General features: G+C 47.4%; 1 protein-coding gene across 3 annotated transcripts in view; it reads left to right on the forward strand.

Moving 5' to 3' along the window:
* The window catches only part of LOC105185998 (transmembrane and TPR repeat-containing protein 1), a 190,477-nt gene that overhangs the window by 168,472 nt on the left and 3,185 nt on the right, over positions 1-18,820 (forward strand). For all 3 annotated transcript variants that reach the window (XM_025307220.1, XM_019842724.2, XM_025307219.1), the window contains 4 exons: positions 3,147-3,287; positions 6,996-7,195; positions 7,332-7,467; positions 17,334-17,463. In XM_025307220.1, the coding sequence (XP_025163005.1) occupies positions 3,147-3,287; positions 6,996-7,195; positions 7,332-7,467; positions 17,334-17,463 (607 nt within the window). The remainder of the gene's footprint in view (positions 1-3,146; positions 3,288-6,995; positions 7,196-7,331; positions 7,468-17,333; positions 17,464-18,820) is intronic.

An 18,820-nucleotide genomic window follows, 5' to 3' on the forward strand; every position in this document is an offset into this window, starting at 1 on the left:
CCACGCGCGCGGTCTCTCGCCCGTCGAAAAAAGACGCAGAAGCCACGCGAGACTTCGTCTCGGCCGAGTATCTTCCTCGTCGCAACCCTCTTCTTCTTTTTCTCCTCTTCCTCGTCTTTCTCTTCTTTTCCTCCTCCTCTTCCTTCTTCGGGCTGCAGTTGTCAAGGTGCGAGGACGCGCGCGTGCGCGCACACACATGCGGCAACTTTTAACGAAGTTTACGAAACGGCTGATTGATTTTCCCTTAACTCGATCCCGAGTTATCCTTGGAAACGTGCGACGCATCTTGAGCGTAGTCTCAGAAATTGACCGGAAAGAGCGCGACGGCGGTCTTTGCTCGATCCGCGAAGATAATTATAGCGAAGATAATTGAGACACGCTCTCAAAGAGAGAATCATGGGCGCAGTAAATAGTGAACGATATTTCCAGCCGATCTTGTGGAGCGGACAACCCTCGGCGATTAGCCCTGAACGAGGGACTCGCGCACCTCGGCCAAGATGGAGTAACGAAGTAATTAACCTGCGAGACTCGGACTGTATTTACATAATCTGAAATTTAAAAGAAAGTCATCGAGCGTGAAGGAGAGAGGGAGAGAGAGGGAGGGAGAGAGAGAGAGAGAGAGAGGAGAGCGATTCTCGCGTTCAAGGCAAAATAATGGCTGCGACGTTCGTCGCATTCGAGGCTTCCGCTCCAAGGACATGCAGATCACCTGCAGAAGCGACTCCAGCATCTTGTCGCGAGACCTTCTCGATTCTTAATTGAACCGATTAAGGCGCCTTTCAAACAACTCAGATTTCCCGCACCGGTGCTTGCCTCGGCTAAACGGCGACTTCCGTCGATTCTTTACAAAAGAATTCCCGTCGCATTCGACAGGACAATGCTCTTCCAGAGCCGGGCTCGAGTTTCCAGCAACTTCCGAATCCATCGCGATCCACGACCGAATTTTCCTCGAGGAAGAAGACACGCAAGCTCGCTACTACTCGGATAGACTTTCTCGTCGCCCTCCTCCATTGCCTTGTATTCTCGTCCTCCCCCCCCCCCCGGGTTCGCGCGCGCACGCCACGCACACTCTTAGCGTTTTCACGGATTGTGACTTATCCTCGATCCTCGCGGAAGCAGCGCATACCTTCCGCGCAATCCTCTTTCCTGCAGGCGAGGAAGCCAAGGTACGAGGCATGTCTGCATCTTAAGACGGCGGCCGGAATTCCGAAGAATTTGATAACTATCCATGACGCGAGCAGAGAGGGAGAATCCTGCGCGACGGATCCCGCGCTGCGCCGCGCCGCGACGAAAAATGCTGCCCGCTTTATCCGCGAGCGTCGGATTTTATCGCCGCGCGCGCGCGCGCGCGCGCTATTTCGCGGAATTTCGCGGGGCGAGAAAAAACGGCAAGTTTCGCCGGCGTTGTAATTGGCCGGCGTTTTAGCGCGCTTAAACTCGCGACATTCTAATACATTCGTTACGAACGTTATTACGAGCGCGCTCGGTTGGTTGCGTTCCCTCGGCAGTTTCTTTCCTCTTTGTTCGTACAGGACCTGTTCTATCGCGCGAAACAACGTGGCGGGACAACAATGGCGCCCGTTATCCGGAGATGCGCTTATATGGAAATAGACTTTCGTCGGGAATAATACGGAGACGCGTACACAAATATATTACCGTATATTCCAGCACGGGGAACGCGCCGGATTATCTTTGTCTTTTTTTCCTCGCGCTACGTCGGAGCAGCGCGCTGTGTTGGATTTCCTCTCGGACCTTTATCCGCTTTCCTCATTCCGCCGCGTAACTCTTACACGAATCCTATCTCCGTATTTTTCTTCGCCCTCGATGGTCTCTTATTGAGCCCTCTCGGAAGCAACCCCTGCCGAGCTGTTATGCCACTAGGAAACAACCAGCCTTGGATTTTGCTAGTGGATATCTCCTTCCTGTAATATTCTCCCCGATATAGCTGCACGTGTGGACGTCGAGCCAAGGTCGCCTCTCTCGCTACGTGATACGTCCAATTTCTAGTTTTCCCCGGCCGATTCGATCGGTTTCATTTGATGTCTCACTGTTGGAATATCTTACGGGCAATATTCGATGCGCGTTGGGTACACACTCGATGTGCTCGCATGTGGACGAGATACCCCGAAAGCGAAGCCATATATTTTAACGGCGGATATCGGAAAGCAATCTGAAAACAAGTAGCCGTACGTTTAAACATGCCGGCGCCTTCCCGCGGTGTATTTATCCCGCCGGCGAATTCTTGTACATTTTTCCCCGCCGATTTCCCGCCGATTAAAAGAGCGGATTATCGCTGAGGATTAATCATCGATGCGATCTGGTCGCTTATATCCCGTCGCACACACGACTCGACTTTCTAGCGAGTATGGTAAGTGAGAAGCGACGCTCGATTATTCGCCGAGAAGCGTGTCCAGCAAACGTTCTGGAAGCGCAATCGGTCGCGATTCGTAGACGGAAATACTATTCCCCTGGAATGACGAGCGCCATCAAAGGCTAATGGATTCGGCCCGGGGTAATTCCGATCCATTATCTCGCTTGTAGAGCCTTCGTTCGCGCGGCCTGTTCGATCCGTCCTTTTGTTTCTTTTCGCGTCCTGTTGAGCCGAACTCACTCTCCTCTTCTTCCTATTCTTTCCCCTCGGCTCCCCCAATTGTGCGCGCGGCCTATGATTCATTCAGGTAATTTCACACCGCCCCCGCGTACGGGGTTGACGCGCGAGATCTCTCGCGACCCTTAATATTCCCGACACTTTATTTATGTGACGTACGCCGTTATTATCGTGACGCAAAGCACAAAGAAAATTGGACAGCGCTCTGAAATCGCGCGCGGGTCTCATCCGACTTATCGGCTGAAATTTCTCGAATAATATCATCTGACGTTGTATCGTATATGAAGAAATATGTGCGAGGTAGCGCGATATTTGTGAGTTTGCGCTTTTAATATCTCGAATAAAGGGGACACGTCGCATCCTGACGAGGGTAAAATCCATCCCCGGAAGGTGTAATCAATAAATTTTGAGGCGAAACTTGCCTGTTCCGCGCTAGCGAAAATCGCTGACGCGCCCCAAGGCGAGATTGAGAGCGGTGCGTCCGCGCAAGAGTAACGAGAGGTCGACTGTTAAAAGTAGCCGACTCTGTTTGTTGCAGGCTTTGGCCGGGCTACGCCAGCGCGCACAACAATCTTGGGACTCTCACGATAGACGATCAAGCGGAGTATCATTTTCTAGCGGCTATTCACGCTCAACCAGGCCACGTGAACGCTCACTACAACCTCGGACGATTGTACAGGTCAGTCGGATGAACAAACATCTTCGGGCCGAGTATTGGTGCGCCGCGAATGTATCACGCCACTCCGCTACTCCGTGTGTACGCGGCAGGTTTATCAATTACTAATATAATTAATCAATTGGGCCACCCCGGCGGTCGCGTCGCGTCGGCGTGACTCATTGAATCGCATTATATCAATTAATTATTAGGAACCGTTGGTCGCTCCCACGTGATAAAAATATCCCCCCATTCTCTGGCTTCGCCATTTTATCATCGGGGTTATCGACCCGGCGCGAGCCGCATTTCCGACGGTAAATTTAGCGTGGACTGTAATTCCAGTGTGGCATGGTTAAAATTAAAGTTTAATTAACGCCTCCTACTTGATAAATTAAAGTTTAATTAAGGATAGAAGTGGAACACGTACACACGCATGGCCGGCGGTTGCGTAAGCATAACAATTTTCCGCTCATCGTGCGTGCGTCCGCGAAAATAAACGCATTTCGGTTTCCTTGTTTCTCTCTCTCTCTCTCTCTCTCTCTCTCTCTCTCTCTCTCTCTCTCTCTCTCTCTCTCTCTCTCTCTTTCTATCGAAAATGTTTACTTGAAAACTACGTGTATTTTGTGCGAAATTTTATGTGACATTTCATTAGATATATTTTTAACAAATTCCATTTGCGCGCGCGCATTTGCGTGTGTGTGTGTGTGTTCTATGACGTCGATATATAAATAACCAGGTCACAAAATGATGTCTGGAATTGTTTTTACTTTCCCACGAAAAATATTGTGCGCAACATTTGACAAGAAGGAATAAATTTATTCCTACGCGATATCCGATCGAAACGGTAAAACGTTTACTGTTCAAACATCAACTGTCTGGACAGTTGATTCTCGTTTATTCTCGCAACATAATTTTCGACGTAGCAGAGTGTGTATTTATTGTACAGTTGATTTTACAAAATCCTTGTGCGTGTACACAGAATGAATTACGCAGTGGCTCGAGTAGAGTATAATAGGTGGAAAGTGACGCTACATATGTACGCACACACACACACACACACACACACACACACATGTATGTATGTATGCATGAGAAACCCGCGCGCGATGTAATAAGGCGACTCTCTTTGAAATAGAATGACTGCATTTGCGCGCATAGACCATGACGCACGCCTTTGTTTCTGTTTCGATTATGGAGTCTCGCGTTATCATCGCCGACGTATGCTCACATTATTGTCGCGCGAGGCTGCGGAGAGACGTATGACAATTGGACAGCGCTCTCAAATCGCGCGTGCTTCTTTTGATTTATCGACTGAGATTTCTCGAGTGTAACTCCACGCTGCATCGTATAGAGAAATATGTGACGCCGCGATATTCGCTCGTCCGCGTCTTTAATATCTCGAGGCACATTCGCCGAGTGAGATAACATGCGCCAGATGGAAGATGAATAACCACAAACGTATAAAAAATTAGAAAAAAAGAATTATCAACGCGGGAGTCTACGTCTCTCAAGGTACATATCCGCTAAATTGAACTTGGCGCGCGGTACATTACGCGCGTCGATACGTCATTTTACGCGATCCGTCAGAGAAGTACCTCACGATCGAAAGTTGGCTCGCGACTCGGAGATTGAGAAGCAGTGGCGACAGTGTGTAACGTGTACTGTCGTCTATTAGTTCCACCACATTGTGCAATCTTTCTATTTTGTGACCACGTGCTGTGTTTTTTTTGCCTCTTTCAAAGAAGCCCGAAGCAGTCCATCGTCGTTTTTTCTTGTTCTTATCGCTTCTGCGCGTTGTGCCGGCTTAAACTTTCATGATTCGTTCGCCGAGAGCTTCTCGAGGGCATTAAAATTATCGAACGATACTTGCAAAATATCGACGAATCGTCGACGAAGCCGCCGGTGAAAAATACCTTCGGTTGATTCGCGATGCGGACTCTCCACGTGGACAGATGTCTATCTAAATGCGCTTCCATCGGCTAGTATTTCCTCCCTCGGAACACCAATGGCCGGCGATATTGGTAAAAAGCGTCGGCCATGCTACGGGAGTAAATAGTAAAAACGGCATTGTCGATCGGTATTATTGGCGTCGCCATTCTCCGGCAATTACCGGCTCTTTTGTCGGGCGCAAAGTTGATTACATGAAAGCGCGCGGCTATAATTCAACCGGACGCGTTCGCGAAATTGCCGTTCAATTTGCACGGGGACGCCGAATTTACCGCGCGGCAACTTGCCCGTCGCTCTTTTTAACACGCGTGCGTCGGGCAAGCCTTTAAAACGTCGTGCCTATCGGCCAGTCCGCGCGCAGCACCGTTGCATTTCCGACGTATTTATTTGGACATTAGAGTAAGCCAAACAAATTGCCAGCGATATTATTTTAGCGGGAGGACGCTATTGGTTTTCCGCGCGTCGGACGGTGAGTCATTAAACAATATTGCTTGGACGATATGTATTGAATTTACAATTAATGCTAATTAGGAGTTGCACGCGCGCTGCCGGTTAAGAATAATGAATGACATTCCTCCAATTACGTTACGCTGGTCGTTGATTGCATTTGATTGGATCTTTCTAATGATGGCAGCCATTATTTATATAAAATACGTTGTAAGCTGCGAATGTATGCACGACACACGCGCGATGTGCGGGTATGTTTCAAATGCAGCGCGAATCGCGCGACACTTCACGTCAAACACCAGGTTTAACCAGAACGTCGCCAAGTCGCGAGATCAAAGCCGAGACGGGAAACCGTCACTTGCCGGTCCCCGAGTAAAAAATTGTCAGAGCCATCCTCACGAAGCACAAGGCCCGGATAAGGCTGAAAGTAGGATGCCCTAAAAAGGGATGCCTCATTATTACCACATCAGGCCCCGAGATGGGTCTTTTAGGGATATCTTGGATTTTACCAAATTTGATAAGGAAAAGCTAAGAGAAGGGCCTTAGAAGGATTTATTAGGGATGCCTTAGATTTAATAAATAAGGCTTTGATAGGGAAAGCTGAGAAGGATTTTAGAACGATTTGTTAGCGATGCCTTAGATTTTAATAACGAAATAACGCTTTAACATGGAAAACTGATGCGGGCCTTAGAAGGATCTTTTAAGGATGCTTTAGATATACAAAATTAAGTTTTGTTACAGAAAATTAATAAGATCTGCAGCGTGTAATAAAATTGTCATAGTTTAAAGATTTTTTAGTTATACCGTAATTAAAAACAAATTTTATTAGTTTCATTAGTTGTCATATTTATTAGTTTCTTCCAAGAATTACCTTCATTTTGAAGTGCAGCAAACTTTAATAAAACCAGTAACAGAATTTTTATGTGTAAAGAATGCTATATTTTATTGTAAAGTATGCTACTACATCTTTAAAATAAAAAATTCTTGTATACTACTAACGAGGTTATAAAAAAATAAAGAAATTACAGTCTAAATTTCTTGGAATGAAAAGAACGAATATTTTTATTCAAGCAATAATAAAAATAATTCCTTACAAGGTCCTATTAATATTGCCTTATAAGGTCTTGTTGATATCGCCTCATAAAGCCTTCATAATATTGCTTTATGAGGACTCGTAAAACCATTTGTTACACATCTTGTAAAGCCCTTGTCTTTCAGTCCTTAGTAGGGCCCGATTGATCTTAGGGAAAAATAATCAGGCCCTTACCAGAGCCCTATTAATTTTTCTACTCGGGTTGTCGCGGTAGCACATTCGCAGATCGGATCTTCTGTTTGCAGGAGGACAAACAGGACCGAGCAGTGCATCGAGATGCTGAAGAGATGCGTGTCGTTGGACCCCGCGTACGCGCCGGCGTTCATAGTCCTGGCAAGGATCGCGACCGGGCCGGCAACGGGCGAGCTGCTGAGACACGTGATCCACCTGCAGCCGCGCAACCCGGACGTCCTCGCCGAGTACGCACACTGGTTGTACGAGAATGGTGAGTCCGCGGAGTCGCGAAGTAAACTGACGGATGGGTCACGACAGATGGAGCGTCTTGGGTAGAAAGATGGCTCTCTCGCAGCCGCGGCCGCAAATTTGCTGTCGCTCAGCGAAGCTGCCTCGCGCTTTTTCAGGCAAATGGCTGCCCTCGCTGCGCTACTACTCCAGAGCTATGGAGATCTTCCCGTCGCATAAGCCATCGCTCATCGGCACGCTGAGGATCCTGAGGTTGCGAGGTCAGTGGTCCCGGGTGCACCAGCTCATCATCAGGTGAGCGTTCTCGTCGCCGCGCGCCGGAAGCATTAGCGGCGCCCGGAAGTGGACAAAAGGCGGACAGTACAGCGGTATTAGCGGAGCGAGAGTATCACGTGTCGCCCGTTTCGCTGTTTAATCGCTCGTGCAAAAACCTTGTGACAAGGCGGCCGCAAGGGAAGCGGCCTCAGGCCGGTCGCTCGCGTAAGATGTGGCATCCCGCCGAGGACAGTCGCAAACGTCCGAGTTCGTAATTTCTCTCGCCCGCCGCCGAGCCTCTGCGCCGCGCGCGTTACAAATTCCGGCCATGCGACCGACCGTCGCCTCCATCGCGCGGAAATCCTTTCAATTTCAGATGGGCTTTACAGCGCGAGTGCGCGAATCAAGCGGCCGGGCTTATTCGCACGGCAAGTACCGGCGGTACGTTAGCGCACACGTCGATTCGCAATCAGCGGGCGGATTCAATTTTTGCTCGGAGAGCTTTCCCCCTCTTTATTTCCTCTCGCTCCCCTCTCCTCTCTCTCTCTCTCTCTCTCTCTCTCTCTCTCTCGGAGGCGCGGAGCCGATTTTCGTACCGCGTACAGCTTGATTAAAAATTCCGCGCGATCTTCGTGCCTCATGCGGAATATACCGTGACGAGGGGGAGGGGGGAGGGAGAACGAAAGACAAGGGATACGTGTAAAAAGGAAACACACACACACACACGGTGAAATTCGGCGGACCTTCGCGAGAGCTGATGCGATCGCTTTCTGCTCGGTCCTCCTCCTCCTCCCTCCCTCCCCCCCGCCGCCTCGCGTATCACGGCCGGCGCGTTTCTATACGTGCCGCGTCTACGTACACACGTAGATTATACGATAACGGGTCTCCGTGTTTTTTCTGCGACCATCACCGCCCCACCGTCCATTTTTCCACCCTCGCACTGTAATCCTCCCACGCTTCGGTCCTCTCCGTGTATGCGTGTGCGCGTGTGTGTGTGCGTGCGTGTGTGCAAATAGCACCTATAAAACACGCACGGTAAATTTGCCAGCGACGATTCGCGCTGTTTTTGCAGCCGGCGCTCACTCAACGGTTCTCTCGGCGAAGAGTCGCGCGCGCGGCACGCTGGCGAATCGTCGTCCGAGCGTATACGAGTTTTGCAGAGCCAGGGACAGGCACGTAGGCGTGGCACGGGGGTTGTAGGAGCGGCGGGCCGAGAGGGGCTGAAATTTTGGAGAAACAACGCGCGGAGAAGCGCCGGCGGACAGGCGGTCGAGCGGTGAACCGCTCTTTCTCTCTCTCTCTCTCTCTCTCTCTCTCTCTCTCTCTCTCGTGCCCCCTCCCTCTCTCTCTCTCCCTCCTTCTCTCTTTCTGTGTGTGTTGCTACCACACGCGAGATTTCAATATGCATCGTTTGACAGATGTGGCGCATCGCCCGGATTTTAAATGCAAATATAAATCTCTCCGCAGTCCCTCCGTAACGTGTCGGTGGCGCGAAGGGCGTAAAATCCATAGTGGCGGTGGAGAGCGAAGGTCGAAGGAGAGCGATGGGGACTCGGACGTCCGAATTAGCGTTTCACGCGCGATCAAAGTGATCGACGCGATCGCGGGCCCCGATAATCGGCGATTGTTGCCGCGCGGCGAAAGAAGCACTTCGCTCATCCGAGGAATCCTCTCCGCAAAATCATGACGTCGAGATCAATCCCGAGTGGGCGAATCTATATAATCGCGCTCGCGTGCGCAGGTGTGTGTAACTATCATAAATTTGTTATATTTTCTCGTGTCGCGGCTCGATCGATTCGCTGCGCGTGCGCGCGCGCGCGCGCGCGTGAACACATTCTGTGTGTCCCGCTCTATTTAACTCATTATTCGCGGCACGAGCCATTCACCGGGAGAGGCGCGGAACTCGCAACATTTGTTACTCAACGGCCCATTCAGGGAAGCAGCGGTACAAATCGTTCGGCGCGCGTGTGCTCATAAGAGAGAATTATATCATTCGGAATACTCTTGTTCGCGTGAATAAACGCGCGCGCGCGCGCGGTAAAGTTTCAAGAATGGCATTGTCCAACGCCTGGCGGCGTGTCGCGTCAATAAACGCCGACCGACGTTGACCTTGTTTAATTATATTATTTTGAATCGTCGCGGAGTGCAGGACGGAGGAGGAGAGGGCGAGGAGTATCCCGTTAACTTTCTATGGACGCGCGAGAGAGCGCTTCACACGTTTCATTGATTCAAAGCCAAGGCAGCTGCCGCTGCCTCCAGTTTCAGCTCGGCGGAGCGATAGTCGGATTAATTTCTCATAAATCGCCGGCGGTTTTCGTTGATTGGCTCACGGTTTCATTTGTGCCTCGCCCCGGGACACACATCGCTCCCGGTCTGAAGTAATTAAGTGTCGCGATCGGCACGTAGCTCGACACCGAATATCTCCTCCTCCACGTTCACATTTTCACAGACGCGCAATATTATATTGACACGGCCGAGGTGGAGACGATTGGCCGGACGTGCGACGTGTGTTACGGCGGCCGCGGCGTTTGGAAAACGAAGTAGCGTGGGATGCCGTGAGAGCGAACGCCGTATCCCTCTTCGTCGCTTTTATATCGTCGCTCTTCGGGGCGTGTAACGTGTTCGCGAGCAGTTGAACAAATGATGAGAATACGTGCACGGAGCCGAGGCGGTTTCGATATTTGCATTATTCGTGACAATTCGACAGAGCGATTTTGACGAGGGAACGGGGGGGAGGGGGCGAGGAATAGACAAGAGTCTGTCCAAGTGGTGACGGAGAAAGCGTGACGAAGATGATATAAAGGAATTGGGCGAAAGGGTATTCTATTATGTCTCATGAATTATGCCACGCCGCGTTATCGAGACGAGCTATAGTTTCTTGTTGAGATAAGACCTCGGTATTCTCCAGACGCAATTTTCTCAGCCATTGACGAAACTCTTTCCACTACATTGTCGTTAACAATGGAACTATGCTCCATAGGGCGTTCGTGCTTAGCGGTGAACATTGTAGAAAAGATGAGAGATGGAGCCGCCGGCTATATAATCGTTTCTCCTCTCGGTGTCACATTTCTGTATTCATTCATTGTGTTGCCGTACGCGTCTGCGAGTCTCGCGCCGACGAGAGTACGCATATTTAATTATTTTCGCGGTCGATACGACTGCGTAGTGTCCTACGCAGTCTCTCCACGTTAATTCGATAATGAGATCAACATGATTTTGCTCTTATGCGGAAAACGATTTTGGCCAACAATGGCTAATAAATAATCAGGTATATCGAAACTCCCGGTTGTTTATGAATTATTTGGCTTAAGTGCAGTCAATGGCTTTTTATGGTCCGATTAACAGCGGAGAATTCAATTAAAATCGTGTCCGTTACCCGATAAAGAGAAAGAGAGAGAGAAAAAGAGAGGAGAAGGGGCAGAGAGCCCCGCTAGGAGAAATAACGGCCGCTGAAAATGCCGTCGATTATTGTCATGTTTTAGAAGTGCAATAGCGCATTTTCTCCGCGGCTGTGCTAACCGTTTGATCATCGCATGTGAAATTGTTTCATTAATGTTTTCCGTCCACTGCGTTTCCATTTCATTTAAAGGATCGTCCAAATGTCCAATTTCCGAAACATTGGCTAATTTACTGCAAAATGCGGAGTCACGCGCGGCGAGCGTCGAAAGTATGCGCCCGCATGAAAATAATTTTGGAATACGAAGCTCGCGTTTATCGACGGAACTTGCTTGTTTTCCTATCATTAAATCGTGCCGATTTGAGTAATTTTAAAAGCGTGCATCGAGATAAATATTTATTGGCATATTAATTAGCGTTGAAAGATCGTAAAATTTCGTGTATCGATACTATCGAGCGCGTGCCCGCAATTTCCGCCTGAATAAAACGGACTGGTGCTCGCTGCGTGCGCGCGCAAAATCGCTCGTCTAAAGTAACATCTGAAATAAAGGTCAACGCGAAAGTCGATCGAATGGCTCGAATGGTTACGGTGCGGAGCCGGTGTCGAGCCGCCATTTCCCTCGCACGCTCTTTTTCCCCTATCGAACATATAAATTCAGAGAAAAGCCACTGCGCGGGGGATAATGCCACGGGCGCGATAACGTCGCCGCCGTTGCGTTAAGCGCTCGACGAGCTGATAAATCGAGAATTTACCGGCGCTACCTGTATTCCTGCAGATTCGGCGGCCGGCGGAATGCAGCGCGCGCGCGCGCGCGCTCACCAAAATATTTGTTTTTTTCTCCTCGGAAATTTAACACACGCGATAAGCGCGGGATGAAAGGGGCGGTTCGTGTCGTCGTTTCCGTCGACGATCGCGAACAATAATATGATGTATCGTCACGGCCCCGTCGCGTTGCGTTGCGGAGCGGCAAACGAGCCGCGATCGCAGTTCGCGCGACCCACGCGACAACACAACGTGCAGAGAGGGACGTTGTTAGCGCTGTTTAGCGTTGCAGGTAGAGTTTCCAATCCCGGATACAATTTAGGATCCCGGGATTTCGGGATTTTTTGGATTCCATCCCGGGACTAATACCGGGATTATATATATGTAAAGAAAGAAACAAGGAATATTTACAAATAATAGAATTATTTTATTTATAGAACGTTCATAGACTTTTATGAACATTATGACAAACAAGAAATAAAATTTCAGTAAAAATGAAAACAACTTACATTAATGATTGCACAAAAACCGTTACAATTAAAAATTAAAGTTTTTGTAATAAAAATAAAAATAATTATCTCTTCTTTTTCATATTTGAAAAAGCGGCTTTAAAAATAATAAAACATAAATTTTGTTAAAAGATATCTGATCGAGGATCCCGGATTCGAGTCTGTGTTGCGCCAGTTTATCCGCGAAATTTAAAATAGAAAACACCCTTAATATTTAAAACAAATAAAAATAATACATGGAATTCAATTTAAAATATAAATACACATTTCTCTAGCAAATGCTCTGAAACATCAGTAATAAGTAATAATTATTGAAGTAAAATTTTTGTAAAACGTAAGTATTATATAGACACTAAGCATTAAATTTTGAAATCCCGAAATCCCGGGATTTGTGATGTTGAATCCGGAGTATTTTTGGGACCAAAAATTTGGCCGGGATCCCGGATCCCCGGATTGGAAACTCTAGTTGTACTCATGGGTACTCATGGAGCCAAGTGGTGACGCTAACAAACGCTATTTCTTCAGAGTGCATTCGTAGCGTTAGCGTTTGTGAGCTTCGCGAACGCCCAAACGCTGAGAACTGCGCACGCTCGAGTAGAAAAATTAATAGAGCTCTGGTAAGAGCTTGATTATTTCTCCTTAAGATTGATCGAGCCCTAGTAGGGATAGATAGACAAGGGCTTTACAAGATGTATAAATGGTTTAACGATGATGCCTCATGAGGCAATATTATGAGAACTTTATGAGGCGATATCAACAGGGCCTTATAAAATAATATTAATAGGATCTTATAAGGGAATATTTTTATCATTGTTTAAGTAAAAATATTCGTTCTTTCCATTCTGAGAAATTTAGACTGCAATTTCCTTATTTCTTTATAACCTTATTAGCATACAACAAGAATTTTTTATTTTAAAAATATAGCATACTTTATAATAATGAAATATAGCATTCTTTATACATAAAAATCCTGCTACTGTTTTTATTAAAGTTTGCTGCATTTCAAAACGAAAGCAATACTAGAAAAATCCTTGGAAGAGACTAATGAATATGGCAACTAATAAAACTAATAAAATTTGTTTTTAATTGCGGTATGACAATTTTATCACACGCTTCAGATCTTATTAATTTTCTATAACAAAATTTGATTTTGTATATCTAAAGCATCCTTAAAAGATCCTTCTAAGACCCACATTAGTTTTCCTTATCCTAAAGCCTCAGTTCGTAAAATCTAAGATATCCCTAAAAGATCCATCTCGAGAGCTGATATGGTAATAATGAGATACTCCTTTTCAGGGTATCCTACTTTCAGCCTTATCGGGGCCTTATACTTCATGAGGATGGCCCTAACAATTTTTTGCTCGGGCGGTTGCCAAACGGCACCGGTACATCGTATTTGTTATTTTACTATTGTTTATGTGCGTAATAGACAATTGTGTTTAAATAAATCTTGGAAATGTTGAAGTTGAAGAGATATTTAAACCGCTATAACGTAGTAATGTTGACCCTACGTTATTGCTCGTGGAACTCGTTATCGCGCTGTTGGTCCCGCGAACGATTTTGATAGCGTTTACGTTGCGCTAATAGCGTCTCCCCAAATGCACCCAACACCGAACGGACACGTCGGGAAAGAACGCGCAATAATTTTAAATCAACCTTCGCCGTTATCGTTTCCGCGAGGCAGGACGCGATATTACACCGGCACGGCGTGGCGACTCGCGAGCGCGCAATCGCGTGGGCTCTATCTTCCGTCGTAAACAGCGATTTTATAATTCATGGAACATCGTGTTTCATCCGGTTTATCGGTGAACCACCAAACGGCCGATATGACCGGTGGCAGCCGAGCGTTACCACTTCGTTACAGCCACAGAGTTTATTTCACGCGAACGTCCGTCCGAGGTACAAGGTTCGTGGTTGGCTTAACAATGCCCCCTGCGGAAACGGCTTTAATGCCGTTACCATTTTAATGTCCGAACCCGTCGAGCAAAAACATAAACAATGTTGCTTCAGCGCTGTTTGCTCATCTTGATGCTGTAAACACACGCATGCGCGCGCGCGCGCGCGCGCATACGAGCGGACGAGATCTTCATCTCGTTAATCGTAAACATTGGCAGCAGAAAATTCCTCTTCCGTTTGTTTGCGCACAACATGGAAAGTTCAGTTTATCGGAATTATACGCGTTTGGATTTTCTCGTTTTTGTTGTAAAAGCCAGCGCCGGTACACGAGTGTTCTTGGATGTTTCAACAGTTGGCGCAGTCTGATCCCCCCGACCGCCGAATTTTATTTTGATATTATTCAGGTCGAAGCGCAGCCATGTCGCGCGCTGCAACTGCATGTTGCTACCTCACGGCGGGATGAGCGGCATCGATCGCGCGCGATTTCGAGCTAACCCGATATGCTCGGAGACACGTGAGATTGCTAAGTCACGTCGCGCGATTACAGTCAGCTCGGACCGGCCGAACGTCAACGTAGTCGCTGGCGCGCTCGAATCGATATCGGCATTGATAGTGGATGAGGGCTGAAGCAATTCGATATACATAGGCACGCGCTCGATTAACCGGCACGAAAACGCGCCGGTATTGTCGATACCTCGAATCTGCTCTAACTGCGTCCGCGTAAATGTTACGGTCTTGATAACGATCAGGATTACTCGGCTGACTGAATACGTGCGGCCGGGACAGGCAATAGAGCGTTCACCGTCGATCCTGCAAGATTCATTTGCCCGCGATCTGGAGAGAGCGCCGGCTGTCGGCTTGTAATTGCGGCGTGAAAAATCGAAGCTGCGTTTCCTCGCGCGCCTCGCCGCGCGCGAACGATAATTCGCGCGAGACGAAGGGGTTATCACGAGGGAAAGGTACACGGAGTTTCGCCCTGACATACGCTTCGTGCTTCGTGGTTTGGATAACCAGTGGATCGACAGACGCGGCGATAACGTGACGAACGAGGTGCGGCGCGACTAGGGTGACTAGGATATTCCAGTCATAAAAAGAGTAAAAGACGGGTAAAAAAAGTGTATAAAAGAGTACTAATTACGGTCCCAAAAGAGTACAGTAAATAGAACACAAAATCATATAAAAGTCAAGGTGACGTCAAATAATATAAAAATTATGTCATTTTGACGTCAAAATGATTTTGTGTTTTATCTGAGACAATGATCAATGGATTATTAGGTACAATATTTAAAATAAAACATAGTGGGTACTAAATAAACCGAGAAATAGTCGGACACATATATTTTATTATATTATTAAGATATTTTATAATTATATTTTGCACTACTCCGTACATCGCTTAACAATTTCTTATTGTTTAGACAATAATCGTAAAATTCAGAACAATTAAATTCTTTATAATTATATTTAATCATTAATAAACTTTTTACCGAATCAACAGTAAACCTATTTCTTTCATCAGTCCATTGAGCGTTCATCATACTGAAAACTCTTTCTACGTTTGCATTGTGGCTTGATAGTTGCGCAGAACCTCTACGCATAATCGGTATTGGCGCTCGCGGCGCTCAAATGCTGAGTGACAAAAATTTCACCGAAGTCTGCTCTCTCTGGTCATTTATATCGACAAAGTATAATTAACATTACGAAAAAAGAGTACATACAAGAGTACGATAGGTAAAAAGTAGAGAGTACTCTTTTTACCACCTTAAAAAGAGTACATATACTCTTAAAAGAGTACATATGGTCACCCTAGGCGCGACTGATGTATCGCGCGCGAGTTGTTTTTTCAACGAGCGAACCCGACTAGAAATTTATCCCATGGTCCTGATCAGGTTAACCTCATTTGGACATCAGGTCCCAATAAGGTAACACTATCGGGTCCATGTAACGCAGCGTGAATATCAGGATCTTAGTAAGGTTCATAGTCAGGTCCTTATTGAGTTACCTTATGGAATCCTTATTACTGTTTTTTTCAAATTATAGCTTCTGATTACTCGCCACGGCTATATTGGATAATGACATTGGAAATAAAAAATGACACGCAGAAAATTCTTTCATGTCATTTCCAAATAAAAAGATATTTGCATGAAATAATATCTTAGATCGCTTGAGCATACTTGTAAAACGTTTCGTCACGATCAATAAATTATCGCACAACATAAACACGTACTGAGATACGCAACATGCACGCACAGAGTAGGCGACTGAACTGCTTCTCGAGCGTCTTTTGTCTTGTAGGCCCATATATGGACAAATGCGAGACAAATGAGGAGAGCTGTAGTGCGCACACCGCTGCAGGCAACTGTCGTTGCGTGTAACGCATACGATAAAAATTGAACTGTCTCTAATTATATGTGGCGCATTACAAAAATATTTTTTTATACTACGTCCAGTACTATCAAAGTTTTACACATACACACATGCACACACATATTCATATTATATACATATAAAATTAATGGTTTTTGTTAATACTTGATAATGCAAATCATATTAGGTACAATGAATAAGATCCCGACAAGGACCTGATCAACTGAACCATATTATATCATACACTAGGTTGGTACATTAAGGTCCTAACGTGGACCCAATCATTATAACCTTATAAAGGTCTTCCTTACTCATTTGTCGCTAGGACATTATAAGGACTGACTTACTTAGGATTACCTTTCATTCACCCTATTAGGTCCTTATTAATGTTAGGTGAACCTGATCAACATTTCTAGTCGGAGATTAGGTGGCGGAGCGGCGAATGAGGTTTCCTGCTGGATATTTCTCGAGCGTGCGGCCCAAATCATTCCCAACGCTCGAGCTCGCGAGTCAAATGTATCGACGGATATGTACGATCGCGCGCGCGCATCTTTGTATCACTCTCGTCCATCAAGTTGCCCTGTTCTCCCTCTTTTACGGCTCGTAAACACGACGCTCGGGAATAGGTAGATCAGGAAGCGACTGAGCCGGCAAGTGACGCGTAAAAAGGATATGCCACCTACGAATTTATTTTACGGACGATGCGAACGGATGTTGAATGATGAGACGGCCGCTTCATGGCCGTGAAAACGCGACACGCCGTCGCCGGGGAATTTTAACGCGGCCCTGTCTCTCTCCCGGCCATCAGCTGGCCGTCGAGAGCTCGACAGGCAACTCGCGCGCGACAGGCGAGTCGCCGAAAGAGAGACGTCTCTTTCGCGTCGCGACGGCATATTCCGGAATTCGCCGTCGCCGCTCGCTGCGGCAAGCAGCCGCTCGAACAATGCGGAATTTTATTTTCTTCTCTGTTTCAGGTGGCATTTGATGTTACGGGCGAAACGAGGAGGCTTCATCTACCGCGGCGATCTGTACATTCGCGCGTGGGAGCTGCAAAGCGAGTCTCGCCAGCGAGCTCATCAGCATCAACGGAACCTCTGCATATCGGTTAGTAATTTTGACAACACGCGAGCACCGCGTGACAGTCGCGAGCTCCGTCGGGTTCCTGTCACCGCCATTCGCCTCGGCCCTCCGCGGCGGATTTTCCGCGCTTATCGGCGCAGATGATCCCGCAAACTTAGCGCCGCCACCACGCTACGATCCACGCGATCCCGGTCTTTACTCGGGCTTTCTTCGAGCTCGCTCGCGAGATTGATTAAGATTCTTCGGTCACGTCGTATCAGCATAATTCTAATTAAATATATATAGTCCGCTTTTTAGTAGGCTCCCTTTTCCCTCGGTTTCCCTCATTTTTCATTCCGGTCTCGTTCCCGCGGCGACTTGGCTGCCTCGGGCACGACTCGTTCCACCCATTAAAGATTTAAGTCGTAAAAACTTGCGCACTTGGGCACACGTTGTCCTCTTACCATTCTGCCCGGATTAAGTCGCCCTTATAATTATCACGTGCGCGCTGATAATAATCGTACGGGGTACCCTTTTGTTGGAACATTTATGAGGCAACTCTGAAGATAACCGCGTACGGTTTGCGAGGTCATGCGAGTGGAGAAAAAAGCAGAGCCCGCCTTCCTTCGCCCCATCCAAAGAGAATACGCGCATAAAGAAGTACACACACAAATCGCTTAATCTTCGCCGCCCAGCTACTTACGAGTCGTCGTGAACTACTTACGAGTGACGTGAATGTCATGACGCAACGTGGAACGGTCACGAGAATTTCCCCGCGATAATCTCAGCAATTGCGTCCGAAGTCTTTTAATCGCGCCGCGCGCACACACATTTCTGCATACAGGGTGCCCCGAAAGTCGCGAGCTTCATTTCGGTCCCGGATATTCTCCGGGAGGAGTTTCCAGTTTAATTGTTCCTCGGCAAAAGCGCCAACAGAGGTACAGCCGATCGAAAAAGCGAGATTCCACACGCGCGTGATATACATATCGCTCGTATTTAGTCGCACGCTAATTTTCATTCACGTCAGGAGGAAGCGGAATACTACGGCTATTGTCATGGATGTCTGCGCGTTACATGTTGCGCGCGCGCGGGCAACATCAGTCACGACGGAAAACATGACGTGCGCCGGCGAGTAAACTCCGCGCTAAAGTTTCATAATTCTGAAACTGCATTTGATCCAGACTCGAGACTTCCGTCGTTTAAACTGACATTCGCCATTAGTACCGTCATCGCTATTCAGCCTCGACGGCGCGCTAATTAATTAGCGCACTTCATCGTCGCCATTAACTACTTAACTCTCTCGCGATTGCAGAGGCCCGGACCTCTAATCACTCAGCATCGCTCGTCGAGCATCGGCTCTTGTCTTTTCACGTCGGAAGGAAGATCCTTTGCCGCACACTCG

The sequence above is a fragment of the Harpegnathos saltator genome, unplaced genomic scaffold (genome assembly GCF_003227715.2).
Source record: "Harpegnathos saltator strain DR-91 unplaced genomic scaffold, Hsal_v8.6 scaffold839, whole genome shotgun sequence".
Classification (NCBI taxonomy): domain Eukaryota; kingdom Metazoa; phylum Arthropoda; class Insecta; order Hymenoptera; family Formicidae; genus Harpegnathos; species Harpegnathos saltator.